Below are 17,699 nucleotides of genomic sequence, written 5' to 3'. Positions count from 1 at the left end.
GTTTATACTATATTATATATGATGGGGTTACCCCTGTACCCTGATCCCTACAGGTATATACTATATTATATATGATGGGGTTACCCCTGTATCCTGATCCCTACAGGTATATACTATATTATATATGATGGGGATCCCCCTGTATCCTGATCCCTACAGGTATATACTATATTATATATAATGGGGTTACCCCTGTACCCTGATCCCTACAGGTATATACTATATTATATATGATGGGGTTACCCCTGTATCCTGATCCCTACAGGTATATACTATATTATATATGATGGGGTTACCCCTGTATCCTGATCCCTACAGGTATATACTATATTATATATGATGGGGATCCCCCTGTATCCTGATCCCTACAGGTATATACTATATTATATATGATGGGAATCCCCATGTATCCTGATCCCTACAGGTATATACTATATTATATATGATGGGAATCCCCCTCTATCCTGATCCCTACAGGTATATACTATATTATATATGATGGGAATCCCCCTGTATCCTGATCCCTACAGGTATATACTATGTTATATATGATGGGAATCCCCCTGTATCCTGATCCCTACAGGTATATACTATATTATATATGATGGGAATCCCCCTGTATCCTGATCCTTACAGGTATATACTATATTATATATGATGGGGTTACCCCTGTATGCGGATCCCTACAGGTATATACTATATTATATATGATGGGGTTACCCCTGTATCCTGATCCCTACAGGTATATACTATATTATATATGATGGGGTTACCCCTGTATCCTGATCCCTACAGGTATATACTATATTATATATGATGCGGTTACCCCTGTGTCCTGATCCCTACAGGTATATACTATATTATATATGATGGGAAACCCCCTGTATCCTGATCCCTACAGGTATATACTATATTATATATGATGGGAATCTCCCTGTATCCTGATCCCTACAGGTATATACTATATTATATATGATGGGGTTACCCCTGTATCCTGATCCCTACAGGTATATACTATATTATATATGATGGGGTTACCCCTGTATCCTGATCCCTACAGGTATATACTATATTATATATGATGGGGATCCCCCTGTATCCTGATCCCTACAGGTATATACTATATTATATATGATGGGGTTACCCCTCTATCCTGATCCCTACAGGTTTATACTATATTTTATATGATGGGGTTACCCCTGTATCCTGATCCCTACAGGTATATACTATATTATATATGATGAGGATCCCCCTCTATCCTGATCCCTACAGGTATATACCATATTATATATGATGGGGATCCCCCTCTATCCTGATCACTACAGGTATATACTATATTATATATGATGTTACCCCTGTATCCTGATCCCTACAGGTATATACTATATTATATATGATGGGAATCCCCCTGTATCCTGATCCCTACAGGTTTATACTATATTATATATGATGGGGTTACCCCTGTATCCTGATCCCTACAGGTATATACTATATTATATATGATGGGGTTACCCCTGTATCCTGATCCCTACAGGTATATACTATATTATATATGATGGGGTTACCCCTGTATCCTGATCCCTACAGGTATATACTATATTATATATGATGGGGTTACCCCTGTACCCTGATCCCTACAGGTATATACTATATTATATATGATGGGGTTACCCCTGTATCCTGATCCCTACAGGTATATACTATGTTATATATGATGGGAATCCCCCCTGTATCCTGATCCCTACAGGTATATACTATATTATATATGATGGGGTTACCCCTCTATCCTGATCCCTACAGGTATATACTATATTATATATGATGGGAATCCCCCTGTATCCTGATCCCTACAGGTATATACTATATTATATATGATGGGGTTACCCCTGTATCCTGATCCCTACAGGTATATACTATATTATATATGATGGGAATCCCCCTGTATCCTGATCCCTACAGGTATATACTATATTATATATGAGGGGGTTACCCCTCTATCCTGATCCCTACAGGTATATACTATATTATATATGATGGGAATCCCCCTGTATCCTGATCCCTACAGGTATATACTATATTATATATGATGGGGATCCCCCTGTATCCTGATCCCTACAGGTATATACTATATTATATATGATGGGGTTACCCCTGTATCCTGATCCCTACAGGTATATACTATATTATATATGATGGGGTTACCCCTGTATCCTGATCCCTACAGGTATATACTATATTATATATGCTGGGGTTACCCCTGTATTCTGATCCCTACAGGTATATACTATATTATATATGATGGGAATCCCCCCTGTATCCTGATCCCTACAGGTATATACTATATTATATATGCTGGGAATCCCCCCTGTATCCTGATCCCTACAGGTATATACTATATTTTATATGATGGGGTTACCCCTGTATCCTGATCCCTACAGGTATATACTATGTTATATATGATGGGAATCCCCCTGTATCCTGATCCCTACAGGTATATACTATATTATATATGATGGGGTTACCCCTGTATCCTGATCCCTACAGGTATATACTATGTTATATATGATGGGAATCCCCCTGTATCCTGATCCCTACAGGTATATACTATATTATATATGATGGGAATCCCCCTGTATCCTGATCCTTACAGGTATATACTATATTATATATGATGGGGTTACCCCTGTATGCGGATCCCTACAGGTATATACTATATTATATATGATGGGGTTACCCCTGTATCCTGATCCCTACAGGTATATACTATATTATATATGATGGGGTTACCCCTGTATCCTGATCCCTACAGGTATATACTATATTATATATGATGCGGTTACCCCTGTGTCCTGATCCCTACAGGTATATACTATATTATATATGATGGGAAACCCCCTGTATCCTGATCCCTACAGGTATATACTATATTATATATGATTGGGTTACCCCTGTATCCTGATCCCTACAGGTATATACTATATTATATATGATGGGGATCCCCCTGTATCCTGATCCCTACAGGTATATACTATATTATATATGATGGGGTTACCCCTCTATCCTGATCCCTACAGGTATATACTATATTTTATATGATGGAGTTACCCCTGTATCCTGATCCCTACAGGTATATACTATATTATATATGATGGGGATCCCCCTCTATCCTGATCACTACAGGTATATACTATATTATATATGATGTTACCCCTGTATCCTGATCCCTACAGGTATATACTATATTATATATGATGGGAATCCCCCTCTATCCTGATCCCTACAGGTATATACTATATTATATATGATGGGGTTACCCCCTGTATCCTGATCCCTACAGGTATATACTATGTTATATATGATGGGAATCCCCCTGTATCCTGATCCCTACAGGTATATACTATATTATATATGATGGGGTTACCCCCTGTATCCTGATCCCTACAGGTATATACTATATTATATATGATGGGGTTACCCCCTGTATCCTGATCCCTACAGGTATATACTATATTATATATGATGGGGTTACCCCCTGTATCCTGATCCCTACAGGTATATACTATGTTATATATGATGGGAATCCCCCTGTATCCTGATCCCTACAGGTATATACTATATTAGATATGATGGGGTTACCCCTGTATCCTGATCCCTACAGGTTTATACTATATTATATATGATGGGGTTACCCCTGTATCCTGATCCCTACAGGTATATACTATATTATATATGATGGGGTTACCCCTGTATCCTGATCCCTACAGGTATATACTATATTATATATGATGGGGTTACCCCTGTACCCTGATCCCTACAGGTATATACTATATTATATATGATGGGGTTACCCCTGTATCCTGATCCCTACAGGTATATACTATGTTATATATGATGGGAATCCCCCCTGTATCCTGATCCCTACAGGTATATACTATATTATATATGATGGGGTTACCCCTCTATCCTGATCCCTACAGGTATATACTATATTATATATGATGGGAATCCCCCTGTATCCTGATCCCTACAGGTATATACTATATTATATATGATGGGGTTACCCCTGTATCCTGATCCCTACAGGTATATACTATGTTATATATGATGGGAATCCCCCCTGTATCCTGATCCCTACAGGTATATACTATATTATATATGATGGGGTTACCCCCCTGTGTCCTGATCCCTACAGGTATATACTATATTATATATGATGGGAAACCCCCTGTATCCTGATCCCTACAGGTATATACTATATTTTATATGATGGGGTTACCCCTGTATCCTGATCACTACAGGTATATACTATATTATATATGATGGGGTTACCCCTGTATCCTGATCACTACAGGTATATACTATATTATATATGATGGGGTTACCCCTGTATCCTGATCCCTACAGGTATATACTATATTATATATGATGGGGTTACCCCTGTATCCTGATCCCTACAGGTATATACTATATTATATATGATGGGAATCCCCCTGTATCCTGATCCCTACAGGTATATACTATATTATATATGATGGGGTTACCCCTCTATTCTGACCCCTACAGGTATATACTATATTATATATGATGGGGTTACCCCTGTATCCTGATCCCTACAGGTATATACTATATTATATATGATGGGAATCCCCCTGTATCCTGATCCCTACAGGTATATACTATGTTATATATGATGGGAATCCCCCTGTATCCTGATCCCTACAGGTATATACTATATTATATATGATGGGAATCCCCCTGTATCCTGATCCTTACAGGTATATACTATATTATATATGATGGGGTTACCCCTGTATCCTGATCCCTACAGGTATATACTATATTATATATGATGGGGTTACCCCTGTACCCTGATCCCTACAGGTATATACTATATTATATATGATGGGGTTACCCCTGTATCCTGATCCCTACAGGTATATACTATATTATATATGATGGGGATCCCCCTGTATCCTGATCCCTACAGGTATATACTATATTATATATAATGGGGTTACCCCTGTACCCTGATCCCTACAGGTATATACTATATTATATATGATGGGGTTACCCCTGTATCCTGATCCCTACAGGTATATACTATATTATATATGATGGGGTTACCCCTGTATCCTGATCCCTACAGGTATATACTATATTATATATGATGGGGATCCCCCTGCATCCTGATCCCTACAGGTATATACTATATTATATATGATGGGAATCCCCATGTATCCTGATCCCTACAGGTATATACTATATTATATATGATGGGAATCCCCCTCTATCCTGATCCCTACAGGTATATACTATATTATATATGATGGGAATCCCCCTGTATCCTGATCCCTACAGGTATATACTATGTTATATATGATGGGAATCCCCCTGTATCCTGATCCCTACAGGTATATACTATATTATATATGATGGGAATCCCCCTGTATCCTGATCCTTACAGGTATATACTATATTATATATGATGGGGTTACCCCTGTATGCGGATCCCTACAGGTATATACTATATTATATATGATGGGGTTACCCCTGTATCCTGATCCCTACAGGTATATACTATATTATATATGATGGGGTTACCCCTGTATCCTGATCCCTACAGGTATATACTATATTATATATGATGCGGTTACCCCTGTGTCCTGATCCCTACAGGTATATACTATATTATATATGATGGGAAACCCCCTGTATCCTGATCCCTACAGGTATATACTATATTATATATGATGGGAATCTCCCTGTATCCTGATCCCTACAGGTATATACTATATTATATATGATGGGGTTACCCCTGTATCCTGATCCCTACAGGTATATACTATATTATATATGATGGGGTTACCCCTGTATCCTGATCCCTACAGGTATATACTATATTATATATGATGGGGATCCCCCTGTATCCTGATCCCTACAGGTATATACTATATTATATATGATGGGGTTACCCCTCTATCCTGATCCCTACAGGTTTATACTATATTTTATATGATGGGGTTACCCCTGTATCCTGATCCCTACAGGTATATACTATATTATATATGATGAGGATCCCCCTCTATCCTGATCCCTACAGGTATATACCATATTATATATGATGGGGATCCCCCTCTATCCTGATCACTACAGGTATATACTATATTATATATGATGTTACCCCTGTATCCTGATCCCTACAGGTATATACTATATTATATATGATGGGAATCCCCCTGTATCCTGATCCCTACAGGTTTATACTATATTATATATGATGGGGTTACCCCTGTATCCTGATCCCTACAGGTATATACTATATTATATATGATGGGGTTACCCCTGTATCCTGATCCCTACAGGTATATACTATATTATATATGATGGGGTTACCCCTGTATCCTGATCCCTACAGGTATATACTATATTATATATGATGGGGTTACCCCTGTACCCTGATCCCTACAGGTATATACTATATTATATATGATGGGGTTACCCCTGTATCCTGATCCCTACAGGTATATACTATGTTATATATGATGGGAATCCCCCCTGTATCCTGATCCCTACAGGTATATACTATATTATATATGATGGGGTTACCCCTCTATCCTGATCCCTACAGGTATATACTATATTATATATGATGGGAATCCCCCTGTATCCTGATCCCTACAGGTATATACTATATTATATATGATGGGGTTACCCCTGTATCCTGATCCCTACAGGTATATACTATATTATATATGATGGGAATCCCCCTGTATCCTGATCCCTACAGGTATATACTATATTATATATGAGGGGGTTACCCCTCTATCCTGATCCCTACAGGTATATACTATATTATATATGATGGGAATCCCCCTGTATCCTGATCCCTACAGGTATATACTATATTATATATGATGGGGTTACCCCTGTATCCTGATCCCTACAGGTATATACTATATTATATATGATGGGGTTACCCCTGTATCCTGATCCCTACAGGTATATACTATATTATATATGCTGGGGTTACCCCTGTATTCTGATCCCTACAGGTATATACTATATTATATATGATGGGAATCCCCCCTGTATCCTGATCCCTACAGGTATATACTATATTATATATGCTGGGAATCCCCCCTGTATCCTGATCCCTACAGGTATATACTATATTTTATATGATGGGGTTACCCCTGTATCCTGATCCCTACAGGTATATACTATGTTATATATGATGGGAATCCCCCTGTATCCTGATCCCTACAGGTATATACTATATTATATATGATGGGGTTACCCCTGTATCCTGATCCCTACAGGTATATACTATGTTATATATGATGGGAATCCCCCTGTATCCTGATCCCTACAGGTATATACTATATTATATATGATGGGAATCCCCCTGTATCCTGATCCTTACAGGTATATACTATATTATATATGATGGGGTTACCCCTGTATGCGGATCCCTACAGGTATATACTATATTATATATGATGGGGTTACCCCTGTATCCTGATCCCTACAGGTATATACTATATTATATATGATGGGGTTACCCCTGTATCCTGATCCCTACAGGTATATACTATATTATATATGATGCGGTTACCCCTGTGTCCTGATCCCTACAGGTATATACTATATTATATATGATGGGAAACCCCCTGTATCCTGATCCCTACAGGTATATACTATATTATATATGATTGGGTTACCCCTGTATCCTGATCCCTACAGGTATATACTATATTATATATGATGGGGATCCCCCTGTATCCTGATCCCTACAGGTATATACTATATTATATATGATGGGGTTACCCCTCTATCCTGATCCCTACAGGTATATACTATATTTTATATGATGGCGTTACCCCTGTATCCTGATCCCTACAGGTATATACTATATTATATATGATGGGGATCCCCCTCTATCCTGATCACTACAGGTATATACTATATTATATATGATGTTACCCCTGTATCCTGATCCCTACAGGTATATACTATATTATATATGATGGGAATCCCCCTCTATCCTGATCCCTACAGGTATATACTATATTATATATGATGGGGTTACCCCCTGTATCCTGATCCCTACAGGTATATACTATGTTATATATGATGGGAATCCCCCTGTATCCTGATCCCTACAGGTATATACTATATTATATATGATGGGGTTACCCCCTGTATCCTGATCCCTACAGGTATATAATATAGTATATATGATGGGGTTACCCCCTGTATCCTGATCCCTACAGGTATATACTATATTATATATGATGGGGTTACCCCCTGTATCCTGATCCCTACAGGTATATACTATGTTATATATGATGGGAATCCCCCTGTATCCTGATCCCTACAGGTATATACTATATTAGATATGATGGGGTTACCCCTGTATCCTGATCCCTACAGGTTTATACTATATTATATATGATGGGGTTACCCCTGTATCCTGATCCCTACAGGTATATACTATATTATATATGATGGGGTTACCCCTCTATCCTGATCCCTACAGGTATATACTATATTTTATATGATGGGGTTACCCCTGTATCCTGATCCCTACAGGTATATACTATATTATATATGATGAGGATCCCCCTCTATCCTGATCCCTACAGGTATATACCATATTATATATGATGGGGATCCCCCTGTATCCTGATCCCTACAGGTATATACTATATTATATATGATGGGGTTACCCCCTCTATCCTGATCACTACAGGTATATACTATATTATATATGATGTTACCCCTGTATCCTGATCCCTACAGGTATATACTATATTATATATGATGGGAATCCCCCTGTATCCTGATCCCTACAGGTTTATACTATATTATATATGATGGGGTTACCCCTGTATCCTGATCCCTACAGGTATATACTATATTATATATGATGGGGTTACCCCTGTATCCTGATCCCTACAGGTATATACTATATTATATATGATGGGGTTACCCCTGTATCCTGATCCCTACAGGTATATACTATATTATATATGATGGGGTTACCCCTGTACCCTGATCCCTACAGGTATATACTATATTATATATGATGGGGTTACCCCTGTATCCTGATCCCTACAGGTATATACTATGTTATATATGATGGGAATCCCCCCTGTATCCTGATCCCTACAGGTATATACTATATTATATATGATGGGGTTACCCCTCTATCCTGATCCCTACAGGTATATACTATATTATATATGATGGGAATCCCCCTGTATCCTGATCCCTACAGGTATATACTATATTATATATGATGGGGTTACCCCTGTATCCTGATCCCTACAGGTATATACTATGTTATATATGATGGGAATCCCCCCTGTATCCTGATCCCTACAGGTATATACTATATTATATATGATGGGGTTACCCCCCTGTGTCCTGATCCCTACAGGTATATACTATATTATATATGATGGGAAACCCCCTGTATCCTGATCCCTACAGGTATATACTATATTTTATATGATGGGGTTACCCCTGTATCCTGATCACTACAGGTATATACTATATTATATATGATGGGGTTACCCCTGTATCCTGATCACTACAGGTATATACTATATTATATATGATGGGGTTACCCCTGTATCCTGATCCCTACAGGTATATACTATATCATATATGATGGGAATCCCCCTGTATCCTGATCCCTACAGGTATATACTATATTATATATGATGGGGTTACCCCTGTATCCTGATCCCTACAGGTATATAGTATATCTTGGACAATGTACAGCCGGTGTATGGAGCACATGTGCAGCAGAGGGATCAGGATGACATTGCTGTGACATCAGATGGATCCTTTATGATAATAAGCTATGAGCAAACACGCATCCTGCACGCACATGTAATACAAAGGGAATGAGTAATAATCCAGCAGCCTAACAACAGGATGATTGGCAGGAAGGTTCATTTATCTCATTATATACATTAACACTTAGATCCATTGACATTACATTCCTGACATCACAAAGGAGATGAAAGCCGCCTGTCATTATCCTGCAGAGATGAAAGCAAAGCTGTAAAGCGTCAGGGGAACGTCGGCTCTGCTACATCTTACCTCCAATTATATGTCCTCAGCAGTGTATTATATACTTATTATCCTCCTGTATGAGTGTGTATATATCCCCATTCTGTGTAGGTATACAGCAGTGTATTATATACTTATTATCCTCCTGTATGAGTGTGTGTATATATCTCTCCATTCTGTGTAGGTATACAGCAGTGTATTATATACTTATTATCCTCCTGTATGAGTGTGTATATATCCCCATTCTGTGTAGGTATACAGCAGTGTATTATATACTTATTATCCTCCTGTATGAGTGTGTATATATCTCCATTCTGTGTAGGTATACAGCAGTGTATTATATACTTATTATCCTCCTGTATGAGTGTGTATATATCTCCATTCTGTGTAGGTATACAGCAGTGTATTATATACTTATTATCATCCTCCTGTATGAGTGTGTATATATCTCCCCATTCTGTGTAGGTATACAGCAGTGTATTATATACTTATTATCCCCCTCCTGTATGAGTGTGTATATATCCCCCCATTCTGTGTAGGTATACAGCAGTGTATTATATACTTATTATCCCCCTCCTGTATGAGTGTGTATATATCTCCCCATTCTGTGTAGGCATACAGCAGTGTATTATATACTTATTATCCCCCTGTATGAGTGTGTATATATATCTCCATTCTGTGTAGGTATACAGCAGTGTATTATATACTTATTATCCTCCTCCTGTATGAGTGTGTATATATCTCCCCATTCTGTGTAGGTATACAGCAGTGTATCATATACTTATTATCCTCCTCCTGTATGAGTGTGTATATATCTCCCCATTCTGTGTAGGTATACAGCAGTGTATTATATACTTATTATCCCCCTCCTGTATGAGTGTGTATATATATATCTCCATTCTGTGTAGGTATACAGCAGTGTATTATATACTTATTATCCCCCTCCTGTATGAGTGTGTATATATCTCCCCATTCTGTATAGGTATACAGCAGTGTATTATATACTTATTATCCTCCTGTATGAGTGTGTATATATCCCCCCATTCTGTGTAGGTATACAGCAGTGTATTATATACTCATCCCCCTGTATGAGTGTGTATATATCTCCCCATTCTGTGTAGGTATACAGCAGTGTATTATATACTTATTATCCTCCTGTATGAGTGTGTATATATCTCCCCATTCTGTGTAGGTATACAGCAGTGTATTATATACTTATTATCCCCCTCCTGTATGAGTGTGTATATATCCCCCCATTCTGTGTAGGTATACAGCAGTGTATTATATACTCATCCCCCTGTATGAGTGTGTATATATCTCCCCATTCTGTATAGGTATACAGCAGTGTATTATATACTTATTATCCTCCTGTATGAGTGTATATATATCCCCCCATTCTGTGTAGGTATACAGCAGTGTATTATATACTTATTATCCCCCTGTATGAGTGTGTATATATCCCCCCATTCTGTGTAGGTATACAGCAGTGTATTATATACTCATCCCCCTGTATGAGTGTGTATATATCTCCCCATTCTGTGTAGGTATACAGCAGTGTATTATATACTTATTATCCTCCTGTATGAGTGTATATATATCTCCATTCTGTGTAGGTATACAACTGTGTATTATATACTTATTATCCTCCTGTATGTGTGTGTGTATATATATCTCCATTCTGTGTGGGTATACAGCAGTGTATTATATACTTATTATCCTCCTGTATGAGTGTGTATATATCTCTCCATTCTGTGTAGGTATACAGCAGTGTATTATATACTTATTATCCTCCTGTATGAGTGTGTATATATCTCTCCATTCTGTGTAGGTATACAGCAGTTTATTACATACTTATTTTTCCCACTGTACATTGGTATATATATATATATATATATATTTATATTGATATATTCCTTTTATTACCTGCAGAATCCAATAAAAAGGCGCATCACACTGATATGTATAACAGCTCGGAGCTGATACTGCGGAGGGGACAGTCTTGCAGAATAACACTGGAGTTTAACAAACCTCTTACGGACTGGCAAAGTATAGTATTTACTGCACAAACAGGTAATCCCCATCCCCCATCCCATTATAAAGACTTGTACATCCTTGTTCTCTGTACTCTTGTTCATGCGGTGAGTGGGGGTGCAGGCAGCGTCAACCTTGACCAAAGGTCCCAATCCGTACAGTAAAGTCCACACTACTCCATAGTTAGCAAAGCATGTTATGAATTTATTTCATCCAAAGAAAAGGTGACACCTTGTACAATATAGAAATGCAGTTTAAAGGGGCTACCCAGTATATAAGCAGATATGTCCTATGGGGATAGGTTATCCATATTACTTTAGTATTGGCACTTACACCGACCAGCCGCATGAAGGAGCTCCAGGACTTGTGTGTGCACCTCTACCTCTTCAGTATTCACCACTGATCACCAGTCTTACATCGCTGTACTGTTAGCGGTGCTGTAAGATACTGTCCAGGATCAAGTGAATATGACAACGCTGCAGTTTCCCTTACGTCCTAAGCAGCAGCACATAATGGGGAAGATTCTATCTTCCTGCAATGATAGGACAGATGGTAACAAGCAATAAAGAGTTAATTGCCCCGCCTATAAGGCCCTATGCTGACCCAGCCTCCTTGTGTTTTTTTTCTGTCCTTCTGTGAGATAGGTGGTAGGTGGTAGGAGGGGAGCGGGGAGCAGGGAGCGGGGAGCGGGGAGCGGGGAGCGGGGAGCAGGGAGCAGGGAGCAGGCCTATGTGTGTCCTGTAGGACAGGTGGTAGGATAGGAGCAGGCTCAGGCCTATGTGTTTTTCTCTTCTCTCCTTCCAATAATTCTTCTTTTCCACATGGTCGTGTGGAGTGGGAGAGTTTTTTGTATATGTATTTTGTTTTCTATCCTGCTTTGTTGTGTACAGAGCAAAGATTTTATTTTCCTTATGGAAGCAGCCGCCATCTCAGTGATCGCTCAGCTTCTATGCTCTGGTCAGTAAGTATTATGGCGCCATCCGCTGCCGGGCTGCACGTGGCTGCTAACCATGGCGCTGCTCAGACAGGATGCCGCTCGCCTGGTGTCTGTCCTCACTCTTCAGAGAGGTAAGTCCTAGTCATCCGGCCTCTTCTGTGAGGAATTGTATGGTGCCTGGCTCTCTGCCTGGAAGCCTGACGTGTATGGCAGGAGGCCTGTGTGCAGGCTAATGGCTATAAATTTCATGAGATTTAGAATAGTTTATAATTTGTTTGTTTTTATTTTTTTTCCTGTGCGAGCTCTGTGAGACAGTTCCGCTATGTGATCATGTGGTCTGGGTCCTGCTATGTAATAATACAGTGACAGCTATGGATCTGCTATATGTGAATGCTGCCTTAGATAAGAGCTGTTAGTTGTGCGGTCACTGAGCTGTTTGTGCCCTGGTTGCTGATTTCTTGCACTAGTTGCTGGTTGTGTATTGATTGCACCTGGTGTCTTTCTTACACTCGCACTGCTTTTTCTTGTTGCATTGAAGCTATGAAACTGCATTGTGTGTACACAACCCTAGATTTGCTAGGTGTGTATTGGTGACACCTGATGCGTGATTCATTACACCTGAGTGTGATTCCTGGCTCTAGTTCTGCGATTGAAGGATGCAGTGAAGCTGTGAGACTGCAGTGTGTGAACACAGGCCCAGAGTGGCTAGGTGAATATTTATTCCTTGCTCCAGTTCTGCTGTGGAAGGATGCATTGTGTGAACACAAGCCTAGAGTTGCTATTATTGCTCCTGACCTCTGATTCCTTGCTCCAGTTCTGCTGTGGAAAGATGAATTGTGTGAACACAAGCCTAGAGTTGCTATTTTTTATTACACCTGATGTTTCTCTCAGTACTGCTATTGAATGAGGCAGTAAAGTTATGAAACTTTGTTGTGTGAACACAACCCTAGGATTGCTAGTGGTGTATTAATTGCACCTTAATGTCATCTATAGCTCTGCTTTTTGTTTGATGCAGTGAAGTTATGAGACTGCATTGTATGAACACAACCCTAAAGTTCCTGGTTGTGTATTGAGTGCATCTGGGGTCTTTTCTAGCACGGTTACTGATATTTAATGTTGCATTGAAGCTATGAAACAGCATTGTGTGTACACACGCCTAGAGTTGCTACATGTATAGTACTGCTATTTTTAAAATAGTAAAACGTAGATATTGCAGGGTATGATCACAACTTTAGAGTTTCTAGTTGTGTACTGAGTATACCTGGTGTCTGTCTTACATTAGTTCTGCTATTGAAACAATGATCCATTGAAACAATGAGGCTGCATGGTGTGAACACAGCCTTAGAATTGCTAGTTGTGTATCAGCTGCTCTGAGGGATCTGGCTTTCTTGCACTACACAGCAGTCTGTTGCCTCTTTACCTGGCGCAGGTTTATTATCATTTTATCTCACTTAATGCAGAAATCTAATGTCCAAGGTTTCAGGGTGAGGAAACCTATGGGAAAGCTCAGTCACTTATGTGTGTATCCAGTGTCGGACTGGGGTACCTTGGGCCCACCAGGGAAATTGATTCTAGGGGCCCACCCTACATACATATACATAACCATCGCCAAACCTTTAACCTTAGTAGAGCAACATTGCATTCAGCAGTGTATGTGACCAGTGACATAGCCCACTGTCAGTCACAATCGTTTTTGTAGGTTTCTGTCATAGCTGCCAGCTATGACCGCTGAATGGCTGAGCTGCCTTGAGACGTCAAGTCTCATGCCGAAGCTCTCACCAGGAAGCAACCGCGGGACGGGAGAACAGGGCGGCGCGATCCGGGAGCCAGCGCTGGAATCGGGGGGGGGAAGTTACCGGAGCCTTCTATTTCCCCCCCTCCCCGGCCGTATACGGATTAAACAGCTGGCAAGGAGTACCCCTTTAGGCTGGGTTCACACTACGTATATTTCAGTCAGTATTGTGGTCCTCATATTGCAACCAAAACCAGGAGTGAATTAAAAACCCAGAAAGGATCTGTTCACATAATGGTGAAATTGAGTGGATGGCCGCCATATAACGGTAAATAACGGCATTATTTCAATACACCAGCCGTTGTTCTAAAATAACAGCAAATATTTGCCATTATATGGCGGCCATCCACTCAATTTCATCATTGTGTGAACAGAGCCTTTCTGTGTTTTATCCACTCCTGGTTTTGGTTGCAATACTGACTGAAATATACGTAGTGTGAACGCAGCCCAAAGCTTATATGTACGGTCCACATTCATACTGCATACATTTTAAATAAAATCTATAGAAAACTTGTAGATAGTAGAGAGCCTACTATTTCTGCCTCTCTCTCTGTCTATAAACATCTATAGAACTACACACTACATAATATACACTGTATACATAATAGATGTGCACACACACAGACACAAACATGCAAACACACCAAGACCAACATACAGACACAAGCAGATTACACACACACACAGACACATGATATACATGTACAAACACTCACACTAGGGCTGGGTGATATGGGCAAAAAATAAAATCTTGATTTTTTAAAAAATTTTTCTCGATTTAAATCTCTATTATTTTTATTTTTTTTTTGATAATTATGATGGGTGTAGTAGAGGCATAGTGGATAAGGGATGTAGTAACAGAAGCATAGAAGATTGTGTAGTAGTAGATAAGAGGAGTAGTAGTAGTTAAAGGGAACCTGTCACCCCCCGTGCCGGGGTGACAGGCTCCCGACCCCGTTAGAGCCCCCTATACTCACCTAATCCCGCCGGGTCCCGCTTCTGGATCCGGTCGGGTGATGAAGATCTCAGCCGCTGCAGCCCGGCGCGCGCGCTGAGAGATGAGTCCAACGCTCATAGAGAATGACGCTGGACTCTCCTGTCATTCTCTATGGGTGTTGGACTCATCTCTCAGCGCGCGCGCCGGGCTGCAGCGGCTGAGATCTTCATCACCCGACCGGATCCAGAAGCGGGACCCGGCGGGATTAGGTGAGTATAGGGGGCTCTAACGGGGGTCGGGAGCCTGTCACCCCGGCACGGGGGGTGACAGGTTCCCTTTAAGAGGAGTAGTAGTAGTATCAGGAGTGGGGGTAATAATAGCAATGGTAGTGGGAGCAGTATTGGGGGTCGTAGTAGGGCAGGATTGGGAGTGGTAGTAGTAGGGGTGGGCACAGACTGTGGACAGATATGACTATGGGGAGGGGGCACAGCTATAACACACTGCATGCTGGGACCCTAATAATACTGGACGCCAGGCCGTGCTGAGGGTGGGAACGGGACGGGGACTTGCACTGGCACTCCAGATGGGAACAGGAGGGGGGCGCACTGAGACGCTGTGCCGGGCGGTTGTATCGGTGCGCACTCAACACTCCGGGCAGCTGGGGGGGGGGGGGGGGGGGGGTGGGCTCTGTCAAGCCGTGCCGTGGGGGGATGTCATTGATACTCCGGGCAGGCTGCGGGGCACACTTACGCTCCGGGGGAGGGGAGGATAGCGGACACACTGACGCATCGGGCGGGCTGTGGGGCTCACTAATAGGTGGGCGGCGTTGGTCCTCTGGGTGCTGGCGTGCGGTCCCACTCTGACCTGCAGGAGGAGCAGCTTGCCCAGAGCGCCACTGCTCCCCCCTGCAGGTCAGAGGGTATTTTTTTCTTTTCTTTGAAATTCGAATTTACGATTTTCAAAGAGATTGAAATCGTTTCTTAAAATCTAGGCGAATTAATCAAATTAATTTGATTAATTGCCCAGCCCTAACACACACACTGACTTATATATACCCTCACACACACTGACTTATACACCCTCACACACACTGACTTATATATACACCCTCACACACACTGACTTATATATACACCCTCACACACACTGACTTATATATACCCTCACACACACACTGACTTATATATACCCTCACACACACTGACTTATATATACCCTCACACACACTGACTTATATATACCCTCACACACACTGACTTATATATACCCTCACACACACTGACTTATATATACCCTCACACACTGACTTATATATACCCTCACACACACTGACTTTTATACACCCTCACACACACTGACTTATACACCCTCACACACACTGACTTATACACCCTCACACACACTGACTTATACACCCTCACACACACTGACTTATACACCCTCACACACACTGACTTATATACACCCTCACACACACTGACTTATATATACCCTCACACACTGACTTATATATACCCTCACACACACTGACTTATATATACCCTCACACACACTGACTTATATATACCCTCACACACTGACTTATATATACCCTCACACACTGACTTATATATACCCTCACACACACACTGACTTATATATACACCCTCACACACACTGACTTATATATACCCTCACACACACACTGACTTATATATACCCTCACACACACACTGACTTATATATACCCTCACACACACACTGACTTATATATACACCCTCACACACACACTGACTTATATACACCCTCACACACACTGACTTATATATACCCTCACACACACTGACTTATATATACCCTCACACACACTGACTTATATATACCCTCACACACACTGACTTATATATATATATAACCTCACACACACACTGACTTATAC

The 17,699-nt window shown here is 40.5% G+C and overlaps 1 protein-coding gene across 1 annotated transcript in view; it reads left to right on the top strand.

Annotated features, from left to right (window-relative positions):
- Positions 1-17,699, top strand: part of LOC138772051 (protein-glutamine gamma-glutamyltransferase E-like) — a 79,374-nt gene that overhangs the window by 16,562 nt on the left and 45,113 nt on the right. The window contains exon 2 of the mRNA XM_069952143.1: positions 12,013-12,153. Coding sequence (XP_069808244.1) covers positions 12,013-12,153 — 141 coding nt within the window. The remainder of the gene's footprint in view (positions 1-12,012; positions 12,154-17,699) is intronic.

This window comes from Dendropsophus ebraccatus, chromosome 14 (genome assembly GCF_027789765.1).
Source record: "Dendropsophus ebraccatus isolate aDenEbr1 chromosome 14, aDenEbr1.pat, whole genome shotgun sequence".
Classification (NCBI taxonomy): domain Eukaryota; kingdom Metazoa; phylum Chordata; class Amphibia; order Anura; family Hylidae; genus Dendropsophus; species Dendropsophus ebraccatus.
Note: the sequence above shows the minus strand (reverse complement) of the source record. Positions and strands in the feature narration are given on the sequence as shown.